Source organism: Cheilinus undulatus, linkage group 3 (genome assembly GCF_018320785.1).
Source record: "Cheilinus undulatus linkage group 3, ASM1832078v1, whole genome shotgun sequence".
Taxonomy (NCBI): Eukaryota; Metazoa; Chordata; class Actinopteri; order Labriformes; family Labridae; genus Cheilinus; species Cheilinus undulatus.
Genome location: NC_054867.1, coordinates 19723760 through 19744650, shown reverse-complemented (window position 1 = coordinate 19744650; position 20891 = coordinate 19723760). Strand labels below are relative to the sequence as shown.

The 20891-nt window shown below is 40.4% G+C and overlaps 1 protein-coding gene across 1 annotated transcript in view; it reads right to left on the bottom strand.

Annotated features, from left to right (window-relative positions):
* Positions 1 to 17471, bottom strand: part of LOC121507148 (A disintegrin and metalloproteinase with thrombospondin motifs 9-like) — a 59448-nt gene extending 41977 nt beyond the window's left edge. The window contains exons 1-15 of the mRNA XM_041783330.1: positions 17159 to 17471; positions 16460 to 16863; positions 14759 to 14921; positions 11567 to 11904; positions 9757 to 9840; positions 9526 to 9650; positions 9330 to 9370; positions 9108 to 9213; positions 7747 to 7893; positions 7076 to 7217; positions 6370 to 6474; positions 3280 to 3425; positions 2665 to 2846; positions 2410 to 2546; positions 553 to 670 (exon numbers count right to left, since the gene is read on the bottom strand). Of these exons, the coding sequence (XP_041639264.1) occupies positions 553 to 670; positions 2410 to 2546; positions 2665 to 2846; positions 3280 to 3425; positions 6370 to 6474; positions 7076 to 7217; positions 7747 to 7893; positions 9108 to 9213; positions 9330 to 9370; positions 9526 to 9650; positions 9757 to 9840; positions 11567 to 11904; positions 14759 to 14921; positions 16460 to 16863; positions 17159 to 17255 (2335 nt within the window). The 5' untranslated portion in view covers positions 17256 to 17471. The remainder of the gene's footprint in view (positions 1 to 552; positions 671 to 2409; positions 2547 to 2664; positions 2847 to 3279; positions 3426 to 6369; positions 6475 to 7075; positions 7218 to 7746; positions 7894 to 9107; positions 9214 to 9329; positions 9371 to 9525; positions 9651 to 9756; positions 9841 to 11566; positions 11905 to 14758; positions 14922 to 16459; positions 16864 to 17158) is intronic.
* Between the last annotated feature and the right edge of the window lie 3420 nt (positions 17472 to 20891).

Sequence of the window (20891 nt, the reverse complement as noted above, 5' to 3'; positions counted from 1 at the left end):
TCCACAGCTGATCATAATTAATCTCCTTTTATGGTCATGTTTTGAAATTCCACTATTTTGGATTTAAAACCATTTTTGTTTCATTTTGACTTTGTAATGTCTTAAACTAAAGGTAATTAACTTCTTATCTGGATACAGACCTGCTTTTATTTCGAAAGAAATTAATGACCTTTGGGAAAACTGAAGAATATGACATGATCTTAACCAGAGAAAAAGGAACTTGTAATGGACTGGAAAGCAAAAAAGAAAACAACTGATAAAACTGACTGGTCCTCTGAGCTCTGTGAGTTTTTGAAGTAAAATGAGACTTTCAGGCACACTGGTGTACTTATTTTAAATCACTGTGGTTCAGGGAGATGTTGTGCAAGTTAAGGCAGAGTGCACTGAAGAATACAACAAAGCCTGTGATTAATCAGGATGTGAAATAATATATACTAATCATGAATTGAATTAATCATGATTAATGCATTAATGATGACAGCCCTCATTTCGTATTATTCAAACTTGAAAAGAGTGAAATGAAAATGTCATAACAAAAAAGCAGTAACTAACCATAGCGGACAATGTTGAAGGTGCCTGCCACAGTTTTGCAGGAAGAATTGTCACCTCCACACACACCACACTTGTCCCTTCTGGCTTTAGAGTTCAATACATGGTCACAGCCTGCTTGCTGGAGGTATAATATAGGAAAAGAAAGAAGCAATTAAAGAACATCATATGCGGTTGCAGTAGTAATGGGGAAAGAAATATTATACGACACAGAACATATTACATTTGCAACTTATTTACTTAAATCACTGTAATTGATACATTGTTTCTTGGTACTCGTAATTTTTTGGGTAGATTTTGAAATCCCCATCATTGGAGATGAGTTCCCCATCATGCCCTTGGGCAGAGTGTTTAGATGCGTTTTCTGTGTGTTGTTGTATTTGGATGTTGCCTGTTGTATGATGATCCCTGCTTGGGATTCCTTTGGTCATGTTTCTGGTGGATTGCTGATGTTTTTGATGTGAGACACATTTACACCATACATGAAGTTATCAACCGTGTTTGAGTTCCTGTCTGTGACTTTAGTTGTTCCAAAAGTGTGCAGCAGCATATTCTTCATCAGTATGCATTGCCTTACCATGAGTTTGACTCCCTGTTTTGTTCTTAAAGGAGAACCAAAGTAACTGCAACTCTGTCATGGTGTAAATTATTTAATACATTCAAGAGTGTAGTTTAACCATATGTATTGTGGACCAATATAAACACTTTTAAAGTTAAGTTTAACTCTCCATGACTCTAATTAACACTGTAAATCCTGCTTTGGATTTCTCTATAAAGGTATGAGTTCATTTGAACAGCCTGGTTAGATATCCATATTGTTGTTGTTACTGCACATTAAGGAAATATCAAACTTTACTGTACAACTCCTCAATAGCTACTCAGTGCTTAGCATTTTTTTTATAAGTCTCAAGTCGTTTAGCTCAAGTCCAAGTCAAGTCTCAAGTCTCCTATGGTTGTAATGAGCGTTCTATAATCTGCTTCTGACATCCAGTCTTAGACCACTGCATCGTTATACCTGAGGAATTCAAAGCATGTACTATCCAGGAGATCATGATGAACAAATGAAAAACCGAAGATTGTGCATGAGTCCCAAATCACTAGTCCGAGTCAAGTCTCAAGTCTTTTGCACGTGAGTCCAAGTCAAATCTCTTTTCCAGACCCCAGCTGCCGCTCTCGAAAAACTGCTCTTTGATTTGAGTTTAACAAAGTAAATACTGCAATATGCTATACAAGATGAATCTATTCTTACATGTCCATAACTTTTTCTTTGTGGATGAAATAAAGATCATAAGAGAACCCAGTGACCTGTGAAGTGGTTACACAAGAACTTATTGATTTTATCCACATCATCGACAAGCATGTGAAAATAATTTCCTTCAAATAAACACACTGGAAATAGCACGATCTGCCCTGCTAGTAATTAGCTGGCGGTAGATACCTTTGATTCCCCTAATAAAGGATGAAAACTTAGTTTTATTCAACAGCATGATTGAAAATTCACTTGCTGAGGCATGGAAGGCAACCTCAATCCAACCAAAACACAGTGTGTGGTTCAGAGAGTACACAGAGCAGCCCACAACATCTTTCAAGAAGCATATTGATGTGCATGGTATGTTAGTAATCAAGCTGTCAAACACAAACTCTATCTGTCAAAGGTTAAAAAAAACAAACAGTCTGGCTTAGAAAAGGATGAAAATCTTACTGAAAAAAAAAAGGATTAAAACGTTTGGAAATTATTACACAACTCCACACAGACATTATCCGAGAGAGGTCATGTTAAAAGCTAGAGTTTTACAATAAAATTAGCTCTGAAGTGCATTTAACACCAAAAATGTAAGATAAACAAATTAGGAGACTCACCCTGCACAGGCCCTGGACACAGATGTCGTTGGTATCAGGTCCACATGGTGTGCCATCAATGACCCTGTCCCTGAGCTGATAGTAGGCTGTGCTTCCAGCCACCCTGCAGAACAGCTTACACCTGTCTTTCATCAGGACTGTCAGAAAAGGTAAAAAAGAGACAAAGTCACACAATAAAACATGTCAGTGTCAAACTTAAATTATATGTATCATGCACCAGTGAAACAAGTTGAAAAATAGGAGAAAGATTCTTACTTCCGCTGTACTTGGGTACCCAGCGCACATTAGGAGGTAGACCGTTGATGTTAAAGTGCCTGCCATCAAAAGCTGCACATTGCTCCTCCCTGAAGTCTTTCTTCTGCCTGGAGCACGGCTCAGAGTTACAGGATCGAAACTTCATCCTGCGTCCAACACAATACATTCCTCCATTCCTGGGCCTGGAGACAAGATTAGGGAGGTGAATCAGCCAAGCATGGTCTAATTTGTAATTTTAAACAGCACACCCAGATACTAATTTTTTTCCCCCCTTCAGATTAAAACATAAATTCATTTCTCTGTTCTCCTTTAGATCCAACTGTCAACTACATTATGTCAGAGGAAATGTTTTCCATCTTCAGACACATCATTGTTTCTCTCTGTCAGTGAAAGCAGGATGAAAGCAGACTTTCGAGGAAACTCAGTGACCTCTTTTTTGTTTTAAACCAGGAAACAACTCTGAAAGATCTGCGATCAGACGGTCTTTCTTGATGAACACTAGCTATGGAAAGTATTTCCTTAAGGGGGCTTTATCTATGCAACATTGACTTTGGTAGCTATGATGGAGACAAGGTCCACTAGACATGAATGACTACAAAGGGAGGAACTGCTCACACGGGTCGGTTGCATTCACGCACGGCAATCTTGATTCCCCCGCCGCATGTTCGCGAACAGGTACCAAAGGGACTCCAAACTCCCCATGCCCCCTCCACAGGTGTGGCGTCATGCTCTTTGGCTATACACAGGCCATGTTTGCAGTGCTACAACAGAAGACAAAGGAGTCAGATAAATGTAGAGAATGAGGGTAAGAGAGAAGAGGGATGAGCGGGTGAAGGAGATAAGCATGAGAAAGAGAAAGAGTCAAAAAAGGAGAGAAAAAGTCAGAGCGAGCATATGAAATCTTATCCATAGAGCTGGCAACACATCTATCTGCTCTCCTGCGCTTTGATGCTAATCTGGGAGAAATTATACTGAGAAACACATAAAAAATAGAGGAGCTGAAAAAGACTTTCACGACTGGGTCTGCCTTGAGAAGACAAGTAAATGTCACGCACACAGTCAATAAATATATCTCAGCTCATAACAGAAGGATAATCTTACACTCTTCAGCAAACAGACTCAAACAAAAGCACTTAGTGTGGTATGCTCTGACATGGCATGGGATTAGAGGTTGGTGTAAACATGAAATGCGACAACATGTGTGTGTGTGTGTATGTGCATTTGACTTTGTATGCTTTGATCTTTCCTCAGTCTTATTGGCAGGAAGGAAGGGGTAAGTAGGAAAGCTCCACTAAGGCTGCTAAGTATGTATCATGTATGACTTTATCCCACCTAAACAAATTTAGCACAAAAAGTAAGGAAATTTGTGTTTGGTACATTATTTCTTTGTTGTAACAATGCTTCTTGGTAATAAATCTTACACCGCTGGAAAGCCTGTTTATTACCCTTTTAAATGGTGCCACATTTGTAAGGAACATGCATTTGTGGGATGAGCAGCAGAGCTGAGTATATGGGTTGCACCCATGAAAAATGTGCCAAATCTTCTCTGCCATGCCAAACAGCTTATTTTGCTGTTGCTATTGCACAGTTCTTCTCTCACTGTCACAGTCGAGCACCAGCGAGTGTTTACATAAAGACAAACACCGCCACCATGTTGTTTGCCGGTCAGCTCACTGTCCCGAGAGGGGTGCCAAAGCCATCAATACGCGGCATGTTATCCCTTTCATTCTTACTTAACCACATTTCAGTAAAAGCTAGAATCAAGGCAGTCCTGTATTCATGTAGGTGGTTAACGTTGGCCTGTAGCTCGTCCAGTTTATTACGGAGTGAGCACACATTTGCGAGAATAACGGGGGAGTGGTCTTTGTTTACATGTCTCCCTCTTTAGTCTGACTCTGATTCCACCTTTTTACTTTCTTTCCTGGTTACCTTGTGGTTATGTGTAGCGTCGTCATGATAGCCAGAGAGATAGAGATAGTTGTTTATTGTCATTACAAAAATGCAACGAAATTAAGCTTGGCAGTCTCCTCTGTAGCAGCAAACATAGTGGTCCAAGCAGTGGTTAGAAATCCGCAGCCTCACATCATCCATCCTGCTGGCGAGGGAGAAAGATGCTCAGTACAACAGATTTGTGTGGGGCTGCTCTTAGCCTAGTCTGCAGCCCGGCTTGTTTGGCCCGCTTTTGCCTTCTTGTACAATGCCATCTCTGCTTTCTCCCCACCTGGCTGTAGGTGTTGTGCTACTCCACGTCCTCCTCCTGTCAGTCTCCAAGCACCCTGTTCTCCGGATAATCTCAATCAGGAAAGATGTAAACTCCGTGGGCAGTTGTCAGTTCTGGTGTAAGTGTAGAGCTTTGTTTTGCTGCTAGTGATGGAGTGCCAGGCCACTGCATTCATACACGCCACCCCATGCTTCCTCAGTAGGTAGTATTCAGTAGTCTCCTGTTGATCAGGCAGTGTTCTGTTGCAGTTACTGGCAGTTGTTGTTAGCTTTTAAGCTAGCCAGGAGTTGTAGTTGAGACTGAGGTCTTCTTTTCACCTTTTTTGGGGTTTTTCTTGATGGAAATTTCCCGTTCTTTCTCTCAAAGGTGTCCTGGACCATCCATCTTCTTTGTTTTCAAAGGTTTCAACATATGTTGTCAACTTAAATGTGAAAAAAAACACTACAAATTCAAGATATAACTAGCCAGAGGTCGTGCGAAGAATTTCCTCAGGAAACGAGTCTGTGGTGGTGTAACACTGAGGGTATCCGGCGAGCTGTGGCAGGGTGTCTCTGGAGTAGGTGATCTGGTGACCAAACAGGAGACTGGTCCATACAGTAGGCACTACTTTCTATAACAGAAAAAAGTGCAGCAGCAGTAGTAGTGCCATCACGGGTCTTTGAATATCCATGGGGGGGGGTATTCCACAAACAGCCAGTAACAAAGTCCAGAGTCGCAGCATTAGCAGAGTGGCTAATGGCAGGCGCTAACTGGCAAAAACGGGTTAAAATAGACGAGAAGAAGAAAGGAACACAGCACCGTGGGCAGGGTGCACAGACAGACAATCACGGGCATATAACTAAGAAAAGCAGATAACGCAAAAAACACATAAAACACATAAAAGCTGCCCTACGAGCCGGCCAGTCAACCACATGAGCAATGACCCAGAACCGAAATGTGGCATCATTTAAAAGGGTAATACACAGGCTTTCCAACGGTCTAAGATTTATTGCCAAGAAGCATTGTTACAGCAAAGAAATAATCTACCAAATACAAATTTCCTTACTTTTTTTGCTAAGTTTATTTGCTAGCTACATTCGATCACCAGACTGGACATATAATGACAAGTTTCTTTGGTCAGTTTTAGATTTGTTATTTTGTACTCTGTTGAAATGTTTGTGAATTTAATCATGAATCCCTGAGGATAAAAAAGGAAATGTGGTTAGCATTATCAGATTGTAGAACGGAAACATATGACTACTAAAACATAAAGGAATTGACAGAGATGTGGCAGTCTAATAGAGTGTTAAAACTCTTCATGTGTTTCTAAAAATGTGTTCAAACAAACAAAGATCAGCTCCCCATTCCCAATTCATGACTCATTATCTTAACAAAAAAAAAAAAACAACATAGTTCTATAGTTCTCTCTCTTTAGCTTCTCTAGCTACACACAGCAGCTCACTCCAAGAACATGTCAGCATTTTCACTCATTTGTTAACACTTACCTTTCCTGGAGAGCAGTCAGTGCCATCTGCCCAGGGCATATGCTGAGTCCTGCAGCCTCTTTGGGCTCCCTCAGGACTGGTGCACCACAGCCTCCTACACTGGGTCTAAGAAACATGTACAGATGGAAATATACAAAAAAACTTAGCTTAATTTTGAAAACACAAACTGAAAACAGAAAGCACAGGAATTTGAGGTTAAATAACTTCAATTTAAAAAAATTATATAAGGACACTGGCAGGCAGACTAGATTGCAAAGTAAATTTGAATTAGCTTATCATTTACTTTATTTGTTTTGCGTTGTCACCCAGAGCACTATATGTCATTTCTGTCTTGGCAGAAATCAAGTGATAAAAACTAATCCACAGTGCTATTATTCCTCACACATTATTTAAAAATTCTTTTAAAAGCCAGAGAGGTAAATATACTTGGATTGACATCTTATGGAGGTTTTTTAGGCTTGATCCGACATTTCCTTCAATGACATTTTTTATAGTGTTGTCAACATAATGAAGTGTTAGATACTGATTAAAATTAAATTGTGTTTATTTGCATCTCAGAAATAACTATTTGTTAAATATAGTGTGATCCAAAGGCTTCAAATTTAGCTTGGAACCACTGTAGAACACAATCATACCACAAAATACTTCTCTCAGATAACCACATGTGCAACATGACAGTTCACATTAACACACCAATTCCACTCACCATATAGGGGCACACCTGCGTTCCTGGCCCAAATATCAATTCACACTGTTTATTGACATTGTATATCCGTCCTGGCAGCTGCTGCGAGAGACTGTATGGCCTAGAAACGGGCTCATCAAGCAAGCATTCACCATATCCTGTGCTATTAAGAAATAAAAATAAATGACTTAAAGAAAAAAGGGGAAAACAAGAGACACAAACAGACAGAAAACACACTCAGTACAGCCAGGGAGGTCATTTTTTTCTCTACCGTATATACTAACGATGCTCAGTTTCTATAAAGATTTCTGTTTATTTCTACTTTTAGAAAGTGGCGGTGTTTCAGGAGTTTGGTGAGAACTCCACTTAAACTTGGTAAATCCCTTTCCTGTAACTATTAGTACCATCCTGCAGGAAGACTTCCCTGATCTTTCTCAGTGGGTTAAGTTGCCTTTTAAAAAGAGGTGAGTGCAACAACCCTAATAATTAATGAAAAAATATTTGTTTATAATCCTAATGTGTCTGATGCTGCCAAAAAGAGGAAAAAACTGCAAACATGAACTGACTCTGCATGTGTGTTTATAGTGAAAGAGACATATTGCAGAATATTCACCTAAACAGCAGAAAAAACATTTAAAGATACAAATCAGTGTACATGTTTACACAGTTTGGAAGAAAAAAGAATGACATACTCGAGGAACTCTGTGATGTACTTCCTGCTACACTTGGACCACATCCAGGGGTTTGTGTTGTAGTTTAGTGTGGGAGCCATCACATGTTGCTGAATCTTAACGCCATCCTCTTTACACTTGTTACTGTCATCATGAGGCATGTTGAACCTGTAATTGAGGAGCGAAGATAACAAATCAAGGTTACTGTACAACATGTAAAAATAACAATTTGTCTTTTCTGGTGGTTCTAGTTTATGACATACAGATGCATGACCATGTAAGAAAACTCTTTGGCTCAAACAAACATAAACAAACCCAAGTATTATGGTGATAAATTCATTTATATTGCTTCTGGCTGGAACTTTAAAGTTTTAATTTAGTGTTTCTAAAACCAACCAAGGAAGGCTGCGGATGAAAATGCATTGCAATTTTTGTGCTTCAGTGTTTCATTTGCTTAGCCACATGTTTTAAATCTAAACAACAGTTCTATATTTTTGCTGCCACATTGTGACTGGCTGTGGGAAACCCACTCGGGTTGTTGTTGAAAATAATGCAGAGCATTTGTATTGCCTGCCTGTGGGGAGTCTGGAAAGGAACCAGCACAATATTAAATTATATGAACACTGGGCAACCGGCGTAGCAGAAAAATTTAGATGTGAAAATCAGAGCACAGTGAGCATAAGAGAAGCATTCAAGCCCCTGCAGGGTGAATAATAAGATCCTGGTTGGTGGTGACCAGGTACAACACCACACTAACCACAGTCCTCCTTTTGAGCTCCCCACCTGACAGGTACCATATTACACTGAGCTCTGAGGCTAATCAGTCACCACGCATGTTGTCACCACTTGACGCGGATAAACATGGAATTGAACAATCCCACCTCTTGTTTAGAGGTTAGAGGGAGCATTTGTAAAGGGTGATGAGGGCCGTTAAGGTCCGTAACAGTCTCCACTGTAGATGTCGATCCCCCTCCCTCTCCCTTCACCCTCCTTTTCCCCCAGCTCTGGCTGACTCAGAGTGTTGGACATTGCAGAGTTTACCGAAGGGTTGCTTTATTTCTAAAAAAAAAAAAAAAAAAAAAAATCCAATTTGCCAGCTCTGTTTTCATCCCTCTAAAAATGAAAGGCAGGCAAAATTAGGATATGTGATTAGAAAAACACACAGAGACTCAGAAATTACAAAGGAAAACAAAAAGAAGTGCCTGACTGTTGAAGTCTAAATTTGAAGAATCCCTTGATCCCCATCTGCAAGTAAGGCATGTTTGGATTCCTAGAAGGACCTCTGAAGCTCTACCAATGTCTCACTGGAGCCAAAACTCTCATCAGCTTGGAGTGATGACAGTACTTGAGGTAAACAATGAGTGGAAACATGCTGTGCTTACACATGGCCAAGTTCATGGGCAATGGTGAAGGCAGTGCTGAGTCCATTGTCCTCACTTATGCTGCAGCTCCTGTATGGATCACACACAGTACCCAATTCTGCAAGTCCTTCAAAGCAAGAGGAAAAGGCACTTCTTTAGTATGCTGAGTAACAGCTGCAAATTTCTTTCTGCATTAGTTTAAGAATGACAGTCTTATAGCAACAGCAACAAAAATCCACATACCTAAGGTGTCACACTTATCCCTTGCTCTGCATATATCCTGCCTGAAGGTAAAAACACAGTTAATGGGCCAGTCAATGGCTCTGGTAACACATATTAAAAGTGTTATTTGGTTGAAGGAACATTTGTTTGTTTATCAATACGAAAACATTTTACTGCAAACTTTAAAGTGCATGATAACTCGTTATATTTCTTGTACCTAGTGATGAGGATGGCAGTGTCGTGATGTGAATGATGATTATCATCCAGGATGTTCTGGCTCTGCTGCCAAATGCAGAAGTTCTTTAAAGTGGTCTGTGCATTAAAAGAAATGACTGGACCCTCCTAAAAGCATACAAGAAGAAACAATTAAAGGCATAAGTTTATAACACACGCCATTATTACTGTGAATGCCAAAGAATTGAGATAAATACAAACAAAGAGGGCTTACCAGCTCGTTGTTTATTATAACTAACTTTACAATCACAATGTTGATCAAGTTGCCAATGCTGGGATCTTTGTAGATGGAGGATACCTGAATGAGGAAACAGCAAGAACTCAAAACACCATAAGGAATACATTTCATGATGCAGCGCATTCATAAACTTATCCCACCTCACACACTAATACACTGGCTAAGTCTAAACTAAGTCAATTTAAAAAAACAAAAACAAAAACAAGCTTTAATCCAAAATATCCTGTCAAGTTTTAACAGTTTCAGATTTATCTCTGGATGTAAAAGAACACACAATAAAAGTGAATTCACTTGAATAAAGATCGAACCATACTGGAATTTCCACAGCATGGAAAGGAAATGTACACCTGATTTGAACCACTGAGCAATGAAATAAACTTAAAACAAAAAGTAAGGAAATTTGTGTTTGGTACATTATTTCTTTGTTGTAACAATGCTTCTTGGTAATAAATCTTATATCGTTGGAAACCCTGTTTGTTACCCTTTTAAATGATGCCACATTTGTAAGAATCATGCATTTGTGGGATGAGCAGCAGAGCTGAGTATGTGGGTTGTGCCCATGAAAAATGTGCCAAATCTTCTCTGCCAATGCCAAACAGCTTATTTTGCTGTTGCTACTGACTCTTGTTTTGAGCTTCTGGTACCCCCAGGTGCTGCCAATCAGGTGCCTGATAGGCTGCCCCTGTGAGCATGGGCCCTGCTACAGTGGTCAGTAGATGTCTGACTCAAGAATTGGCATGCAACGTTTGACTGATCTGGATAGGGCCCGTCAGTTGGGCAACTTCAAGCTGGTGTTCTGCAAAACCAAGTTGTGGCATTGTTTGGAGTGAACCCTAGTACCATCTCCAAACTGAAGGCCAAGTTGGCGCAACCCATATACTCAGCTCTGCTGCTCACCCCACAAATGCATGATCCTTACAAATGTGGCACCATTTAAAAGGGTAATCAACAGGCTTTCTAAAGGTATAAGATTTATTAACAAGAAGCATCGTTACAACAAAGAAATAATGTACCAAACACAAATTGCCTCACTTTTTGTTTTAAGTTTATAAACAGGTTTCTATATGTGATGTATCATAGCTTTATCCTTGAAGCATTAAATCCCCGAGTGTGTAACTCAAAAGTAATGTTATCAAATGCCTCTGTTTCATGGATTTAACATCAAATTTGTAACTAGACGCCAACTCAATAAAGTGATTTATACTCTTTCCGTTAATACACAAATATAACCGAGCGGATGTCGCTTCTGTCATGGACAGCAGTTTAGTATTTTCAAGCAGGTACTGGGTAATATGGTTGATTGGAAGATCAAGTTGATAATGGCTTGGGCCCCTGTGGAGAAGGCAGCCTTTGCCAAGAACTGAATATAGGTCATCTCAGCCTCCCCCTGAGGACCGTCGGCCCCAGGCGCCTGCAGAAGCTGGTTTTTGAAGTGGCTGAGAGTATGCAGTCTATGTGACATACCTGAGCTTATTTTTAACATTCATCAAAGCTGTCAGGAAGGCTCTACCTCAAGCTGCCCTCTTTTCCCCCTGGCCGTTTGAAAGTGGTGTTTACCCCTGCCCTAGGCTGCCCTTTTCCCTCCTACGGCCCTCGTCCAAAAGCTAACAACTGACTAGCAGCACATAGCACAGTAGAACAGGTACATGCACTTAATGCATATTATTTACATGTTAAGCTTCTTTTCTGACCATATAAGTGCATGCAGACACACATTTCCACTTCTCAGCTTTTTCCACTCGCACCTTCAAGCAGCCTTGTAGCTATTCCACAAAGGAGGACTTACGATAGACATTAATGTGAGTATGTAGTGCTGTAGATTGCTGCCGTGATGCTCCACCATTTTGCTGTCGGCCACCAGCATGACTTCAACGAAGCGCGGGTAGGAGAGGAAGCGCTTTGATCTCCTGTGAGGTCCTGAGTCACCGCTGCTATCATTTGATGGTCGAGTGCTAGCACTGCTGCCCTGTGATCTGAGCAGAGGATCGCTGGCCAGGCCAGCACTCAGCGACTCCAAGTCATTGAAGATCCCAGCACTGACCACAGGGGCTGCACTGGACACAATGGTCACTTCAGCCACCGGTTTTCTTTTAAGCTTGTGTCTCTTGTGTCTGTGTTTGTGTCCTAGAGAGAGAAGTCAGAGGAGCATGTTTACATTCATAAATATCAGAAATGACAGTAAACAGATTTCATAAGAGAAAGGTATATTTATGCATCAACACTGACAATATGTTTAAAACCAAATCCTAATTTTCAAATTGAGATGAATGAGGTGAGTTGGTTTTCTGGAAATGGGTATTGTTAAAATATGTTGCTGCCTCCTTTGCTCTTTTGTTTATTGTTGCTCAATGAGTGGGTTGACAAATGAATGCTGCCTGGAATCCCTTTTATTTCTCTCTCCCTCCTCATTCAGAGGAGGGGAGGAGGGCAAAGAGTTCAGGCTAGGTAAACCTGGCACACAGCCATAAAACAATGGAGCACAAACTGCAGTGCACAAACCAAAAGAAGGCAGTTCAACAACTGGGCAGCAATTTTTCGCAACAATGAGGGGAATTAGGTCTGATTTCCATCATGACATGGCAACAAAACTGCTGAATGCCAGTATTTTTTTTTATCACATGCAGATCACCCTTCTGGACCACCAGCATTGAGCTGGACTACAGCATAGTGTTGGATTTACTTTAGTTTACATGATTTTTGACTGATTAAAGGAACAATTTAATCTTCTTTAAAACTTAAAAGTTAACAAAAAAGTTTAAGAAACGACAAAACATACTGGCCCAAAAGTGGGTCAAATTTACGTTTCTTCAGGCTATAAGATCTCACACACACACATGAACACAAACATATTGCAATACAGTGCCAGCCAAAAAGGAAGAGCATAAACATGCACACACATATATATCACAAAGTACAGGCAAACACACACAAACATTTACATACACAGTCAAGCCAAACATCTGCCAGCAAACATGGCCAGCAAACAAAGAGAAAATACTTTCAGATTTATTTATTTTCAAAGTTAAGATTATTTGACAGTTTCAAGTTGGCATGACATAATTATACAATTTACACTACGTGTTCATGGCAGTGGGTCTACCCGACTTTCTTATCAAAGAGGCAGAGGAAGTACGAGAGTCAACAGGAAGTTCAGCCAGTAAACTGAGATGGGAAGATACAAGGGTGAACTTCAAAATGATTTTTCCTGTGTGAGACTCAGAGAGCTTCATCGCTACTGTGCTGCAGCTGTAGGCTGAGCACTGTGCAGGCTATGGCATGCGAGCTGACATAGTTTCACACGGTATTGTCTCTTTGATTTGGTCATTATGCTTTACCTGTCACTCCACAACTAGAAGAATCATTTGAATGACCTAGTGCCATCATGCTGCCATGCCAAAAAAAAGTATAGTACACTGAATGTAAAACAGCATATGATGGTTTAGTAATCAACTCTATTTTCAGAGACTTCTTCATGCCATCTTCCATGAATATATCTTCACTATTTAGAGTGTTTCCCACAGAGTGAGACTGTACTCGGGTGGTAGTGGTGGCAGAGGCGTCATCCACATAGGCTTTATAGGTTAATTAGTTGTGAGTCTGCTCTTTTGACAGTATTCATCACCGGTACGTTAAATACAGATGCTCAAAAAACATCACTCACCTCTTGAAACGTTTCACTCGATATTTTATTGCAAGTGAGAATAAATGGTGTAGCGCGTGAAATTGGGGAATATTAGTAACATCTAACAGTAAAATGCTAGGTAAGGCTTCTTACTTCTGGTGGTAACTGTGGCAGTCAGTGGAATTTTAAAAATGGGAATCTGCTATTTTGTCCCTTCTGTAGTACTGTAGAAACATGCAAGATGCAAAAATGTAAGATGCAAAAATCAAGGATGGCGGAGTTGGTGGAGGGGACTATGTATGAATAAAAGCTTATTTTAAGTTTATAAAAAATCAATTATTTTATATTTTCAGGTGACTCAACACCAATTTGGATAAGACCAGGTATCAATATTGTAGGTTGTCTAAGGTTGTTTAACACTAAAAGCTACGCAGCTTAATATTACAAACTACACCTTTCAGTCTTATTGTTGATAAGATGGCACATTGCAACATCATCCTTGAGTGCAGGAGTACAAGATGGCATTGGTAGCACACAACTGCAGAAAAAAAATGCTAAAGTGATGACGTAAAAAGGTGAAGTTATAACACGAAATGACACTCCTCATATTGCAGTTACATGTCAATGGACACCTCTCTTGTCTGCGGATTTGGGTTAAAAAAAGAACAAAAAATGGTCAGCAAATTTATTTAGATTGCTGTATATATATACCTGGCCAACCCAAGTATTATCTTTGTGTTGGAAACACTAATTTATCTTCATATATTCATCATGTTAGGAAAAATTAGACACACTAAACACTCAAAGTGTCTAATATTTCAGAAAAAATGCTTCTCTGCAAGGTTGTTTTCTTCTTCTTACAGCCTCAACACATTTATTGGATTTTGATCAAATGGACTAGAAATTATTCTACAGCACCAGGTGACATCAATTTAGGGGCTTAATAAACTAAGTTAGTACGACGTCAGTTTCTGTTTAAAGTAAAAGTGAAGGACTTGGGGGTAGCATAATGATTGTGCCTGTAGTCACTAATTTAAAGGTTAGGGTTAGGACACACAAACAGCAGATATTTAACCTGGGATTCACATGTGTGCTGTACAAGACCATGAACTTGCAGCCCTTACACACTCATGATTCAGTCACATACAGACTGTCTTAAAGCCCCTGGCAGATCCAAGCTCAAAAGCAAGAGTGTGCTGGTTTGAACCTACAAGGGTTCCTATCCATGTGTGTTTGATATAGCCACTGTATGTGCAAAGGCATTTCATCTGAATTTAATACCCAGTTACATAATGTGTATAACAGTAATGATTCTCTCAGTAAATTCATGTAAATCATTTAAGTTACACACAGTACCTGAAGTGTCACAAGCTGAGTTGTCCTCAGATGACTGTTTCTTGGGTGCACTCTTCCTGTATACAATATGAGGTTTTGTGTGTTCCTCTTCATAGTGTTCTCCTTGATAGCTGTGTAGGGGCTCAACAAAATACTCCCCATCTGGAGACCTGAAAGTGCCAAGCTGGAGAGAAAAGGTAGACAAGACAAAAGGGGAATGCACATTTCAACAATATCTTTTGCAATTCAATGATACATCATACCATGAAATGCAATTAAGTCTTTTTTTCCCATAAAAAAGTATAGTAATGGCAAGCAACAGTGGAATTTGGCTTATTGTAAATAAGCCAGAGAAAGAAAGCTACGCCAAGACCTGAGGGCTTTAAAAGAAAAGGTGAAATGAGGGAATTTGCATGCAAGTAAGACTGGTCTCAAAACAGGAGGAAAGGAATAATAGGGAGACCTGTGATAACTATCAGGAAAAGAGTGGGGCTAAATCTTCTTGGCAAGCATGCTGAAAGCCTAGTTATAAGTATTTGGCCAGTTCAGTCAGACTGCGTGACTTGGAGGTCTATAATGTCACAGATAAGGAAAGTGCCGACTCAAGCACATTTGAAAGGCCTGTTGGGTGATACAAACTAGGCACGGGTTTTATTAATAATTCATGATGACAGAGTATGACTAAATATACAAAGAAAATATACTATTGTCCTGCAGAGTTAGCAATGGAGCATGAGGAGAAGCTTATAGCTTGAGTTTCCCTCAGAGAGAGATTCTTTCTACTGCTGTGAAGGACTCTGATTGACTTATGGGACTTACAAAGCTAAAGATAATCTCACATTTTATGATGCAGAGAAATAATGTAAACTTCCAGCCACAAATGGTATTGCCTATTTTAAAATAAATGTGCCCTTAGAGGTTCTGAATAAACAGTTAAGTTATCTCAACTCCTTACAGCTCTCTGCTGAACAGAGCCTTCATATCTGTGTTGATTGATCTTTCATCTGGGAAAAAATCCGGCCCTTAATTATATTATCTAACTGTGTTTTTATGTATAAACTCAAGAGTGCACTGCTCCACTCCTGAACTGATGTTCTGCAAGCCTGGGAGTGGGAGAGTGGGACCAGTTTGTGATGACGTCAGTACCACCCATACTCCCGTTGTACTAGCGTGCGTAAATACGTCACCAACAGCCGGGAGAACGAGGCATGGAGGCAAGATTTGGAGGAGTTTTCACTGAACTCGAGAATTGGCAAATAATCCGGGACCACAGCAAGCCATAATTGTTGAAACACATGGGAGATTTTAGCCTGTGGCAGTGTCACACAACAGGACTCTTACTATAAATCAAATCTTGTATGCATATTAGTTTCTAACTAATTTTTCTTAACTTGCTTTCAAGCCCAGCTTCCATTAAGTGTGGTTAAGCCAATTTATCTGAAAAGTGCTTTAAAAGTGTTTCCATCCATATATTTAAAATAAAATTAAGTTTAATGTGCAAAAATGTGTTCGAGCTTATATTCCCACGATAAACAGAAGTAGCCTAATTTGCACGAAAACTTACTGCAAAATATAAAATTGACTTTTCTAAGGCAATGCCAAGGCAGCTTTTGGTTTCTTGTATAAGCAATAATGGCCCCTTAATACCAGTGGTGGAAAAGCAAAACACCCGGTCCGGTAGTAAAGTCATCACATGCAGTCTAACCGTGCGTAAAAACTCACCAGTCCGGAGCACAAACTGATGACCGCGGCATGTTCTGCTTGTGCATTTACTTGTCCCTTATAGAAGCAGTGCCTTAACTCCGTGTCCTCCTCCTCCTCCTCTTCTACCTCCCCATCTGTTGCAAAATCCGTTATGTTATCTCCTCGGGGTACTCCAAGTACTGTCACAGTGTAAAGAGGTGCGATAAATCCCGAATCCAGCGTGAGATTGAGGTGATAATTTTGTCCAAAAGCAGATATCCTGTAGTGAATATTTGGCGAGGCCCAGTGATCCGTGGTGTTGCCGGTGCTGTCGTCCAAACTTCGTCTTTTTCTCTTGAAGTGTACACTAGTTGGAAACTTGTCACCGGCTTCATTAACCCGCACCGGTGTTACAATCTCATAAACGCCGATCTCGTCTTTTACTGGGGAATACAAGCAGAGGGACAGCAACAAAAACAAGGATTATAAAGCCCAGCAGTATCAGCACAAAGCTTAAAGTGCAGACGTGATTATCGATCGGTTACTATTCTTATTTCTTATTTTTTTTCTTCCTTAAGTTGCTTTTAAAAGCTTTGTAAGTGGAAGATGGTGAACTTTAGAAAGCGCTGCAACTCATGTGCATGGCTGCACTCAATACTCATTCATTCTCTGCCCTCCGTGTGAGAAAATAACTTCCTGACAGAAAAATGTTTGGGTTGTCATAGCGGCATACTTTACCTGTGCTTGAGTTTAAAAGCAATTTTCCCGTAGATGCGACTACATTCAAGAAATCAGGGAATAGCAGGAACCCCAAGCCCCAGAAGAGCACATGCATGATTGTCCACGTTCAGAGGAGAGTGGCAGCCTGTATTCCTGTATTAATACTGTATTCCTCCGGTCACTCCGGGCTTTCCGCCTCCTGTCCGCCTGCCACATCCACTTTTATTATCCTCGGCTCTTTGGTAGATGGTCTCTGGCCGGTGGAGTACTCTGCTGGGACGTGAGCGCTTCGCGGATTCCCTGACGAACGTGCATACTGCAGAGAGGGGTGGGCTGCTCAAACAGTCAACTGCGATGGGCTCCGCTGCAAGCCTGTGCAGCTTTCTTCACAGCTAGGGGCGGGATCATTTAGGCAAGGTACCCTGGTGATACAATGAAGCCACTCCCGTATGCTGTAGTGACAAGAGTGGTCACTTATATGCATTTTGGATGATGTGATATGAGCAGTATCTGGGTTGGTCATTTCCTCCCGGGTACACCCACAAGTCGATTTGGGGTGTTGCAGGTTAAAATCATCCTGTACAGGATTCTTACTCATGGCCCCAGGTGGCCATAAATGCCAAACTTACTCAGTTACAAAATTCAAGTTTGACATGCAAACTGACATACTCTAATATATTTAGAAACATATCCTTAATGGATAGCTGCACAGCGTGCAAAGCAGATTGGTGACCATGACAGTAAGGTGGGGCCCATATAGGAAATGCCTGCCCTGGGGCCACTAGCCAGATAATCTGGGCTGTGCTGTATACTTAGAAGTTCATGGGATCACAGGGTGACAAAATGCAAACTGGCAAGCAGCATAGTCACATACATTAGTGATTTGAGGTCTTAAGTAGGTGCTGGAAAAGGTATTGTGTGGGGATAATGGTAATGGTTTTATGAGCTATAGCCTCCTCAGCAGAACAATACTACAGGCAGTATATGGAAGCCTTTGTAGGTGCCTTTGTTATGTGGAGGATCAAAGAACAGGCCATCCAGTCTGTCTCCTGTCCCATTCATGAAATCTCATACAGAGCCATTACCAAATACACAACCAGTTTCCCTAAAGTGTCTTAGAAATAACAGAGCACATGTGCACTGGAAACCACATATTTCTTTAAGAGGGAAAGAAAAAATTCCGTCTGCTTCCATAGCATTAGCTGTGCAGCTGGTATATCCATCCCCCCAGATCTAGAAACAGCTTGCACCGATAACTAAAGGAAACAAACCTATTACTAAGACTATAGGAATATAGTAATGGGCGAATTTGCCAAAATGTTGAAGTATCCCTTTAACTGCAAAAGGCCCTCATTAGGCAATGTGCTATCTTGTCAGATACTTCTATAACAGTACTAGTTTTTGTGTTTGCATAGTATCAGATTTTAAGAACTCATTACTAGTATCATACACTGAATGTGCTAAACATTGAATTACATGTCCTAACTAGAAAAGCACTCAAAGAGCGCAGACCTTCGCCATTAGCCCTATCTCCCAATAGTACAGAATCCTTTAAAAAATTCCTGGATCCAGACGGTGATCCTGATCACTCCCCAAATCTAATCAGTTCTTCCTTATGCCATTTCTGACATTTCCTGAAAATTTAATCAAAATCCGTCTATAACTTTTTGAGTTATGTTGCTAACAAACTAACGAACAAACTAACAAACCCTGCCCCTCACATAACCTCCTTGGCGGAGGTAATAAGGCAGCCAAGGCCCTTTGCACAGCAGAACATAGTCACAGGAGGAAAAAGGTTTTACTAATGCCTTTAGTCAGTCAAGCTAGTAAGTTAGTATGAACAAAACTTATAGGGACATCTTCCTCAAATGTAGCCATTATTTGCATGATTAATCACACCTGTGCTGCCTTTTTTCTCTTATCCCCTTTCATAAGCAGTGGCCTTTTTAGTCCAACATGTTCACTGAATATACTGTCAATAAAGTACAGTAGATTTTTAAAAATTATTTTTAATAAACAAAAATTAGTAATTGAAAGTTTTACAACACAATTTAATATACAATTTTAAATAAATATCTGAATATTTGAGCTTGCTGTCACTTGTAGTGGAATGAGCAACAACCTTAACCTTAGCTATCTAGGACGACCTAGCCTTGTCATTTCCTTTAAAAGTTTCTGAAAGATAAACTGGTTGATTTGAAACTTAAATATTGATGTAAGAGTTAACATAAATTGATAGGCTGCTAAAAGGTAATTCTCTTGGTTCTGTGGGCTGAATATAAACTTAAAACAAAAAGTAAGGAACTTTGTGTTTGATATGTTATTCTTTGTTGTAACAATGCTTCTTGGTAATAAATCTTATACCGTTAGAAAGCCTGTTAATTATCCTTTAAATGATGCCACATTTGTAAGGATCATGCATTTGTGGGATGAGCAGCAGAGCTGAGTATGTGGGTTGCACCCATGAAAATTGTGCCAAATCTTCTCTGCCAATGCCAAACAGCTTATTTTGCTGTTGCTACTGACTCTTGTTTTGAGCTTCTGGTACCCCCAGGTGCTGCCAATCAGGTGCCTGATTGGCAGCACCTGTGAGCATGGGCCCTGCTACAGTGGTCAGTAGATGTCTGCTTCAAGAATCGGCATGCCACGTTTGACTGATCTGGATAGGGCCCGTCAGGTTGGGCAACTTCAAGCTGGTGTTCTGCAAAGCCAAGTTGCAGCATTGTTTGGAGTAAACCCTGGTACCAACTCCAAACTGAAAGCCAAGTTCCATATAACGGGGAATGTCAGACACAGGCCGCAAAGTGGGCATCCCAAGAAGACAACACCCCAAGAATACTGTTTTCTCACCCTGTCAGCAAGAACTCTATCCTCCAAGATGACAACACTTTCCCCCACAGAGCAGGGTTTATCAGAGACTACCTCCAGAATCTGTGAGTGGAGAGGATGGAATGGCCTGTCAGCAGTCCTGACCTTAACCCCACTGAACACCTGTGGGATCAGCTTGGGCGTGCTGTTCATGCCAGAGTGACCAACACAACCACGTTGGCTGACTTGCAACAAATGCTGGTTGAAGAATGGGATGCCATACCACAGCAGTGTGTGACCAGGCTGGTGACCAGCATGAGGAGGAGAAGCCAGGCTGTTGTGGCTGTGTATGGTTCTTCCATATATAAGATTTATTATCAAGAAGCATTGTTACAACAAAGAAATAATATACCAAACACAAATTTTCTTACTTTCTGTTTTAAGTTTAGAAGCATTTGTGGGCTAACTTAGATGACTAGCATGGCATTTAGCACCAGTAGCTACATGGCAATATGAATGGACAGTTTCCCCACTCCGTTTCTAGGTCACATAAAATTTATACATGAATACTACAGACATACAGTTCAAATGCTACTAGCATAACAATACTTCATGATGCTGGATGGTCTCTGAGACAAATATGACAGGTGGTCTAATAAATTTGTTAAGCACTGTATATTCTGATAATAAATAATAAAATACAAACTCATCACACTGACATAAAAATTCAGACCTTGACTGGAGTCCACCTGTGGTACATTAAACTGATTGGACATGATATGAAAGGTTCACACCTCTCTATAGAAAGCCTCACTCAAACAATGCATATCAGAGCAAAATCCAATCCATGAGGTCAGAGAAACAGCCTGAAGAGCTCAGAGGCAGGATCTTTGCAGGATACACATCTGGGGAAGGCTATTATTTCTGCTTCACTGAAGGTTCC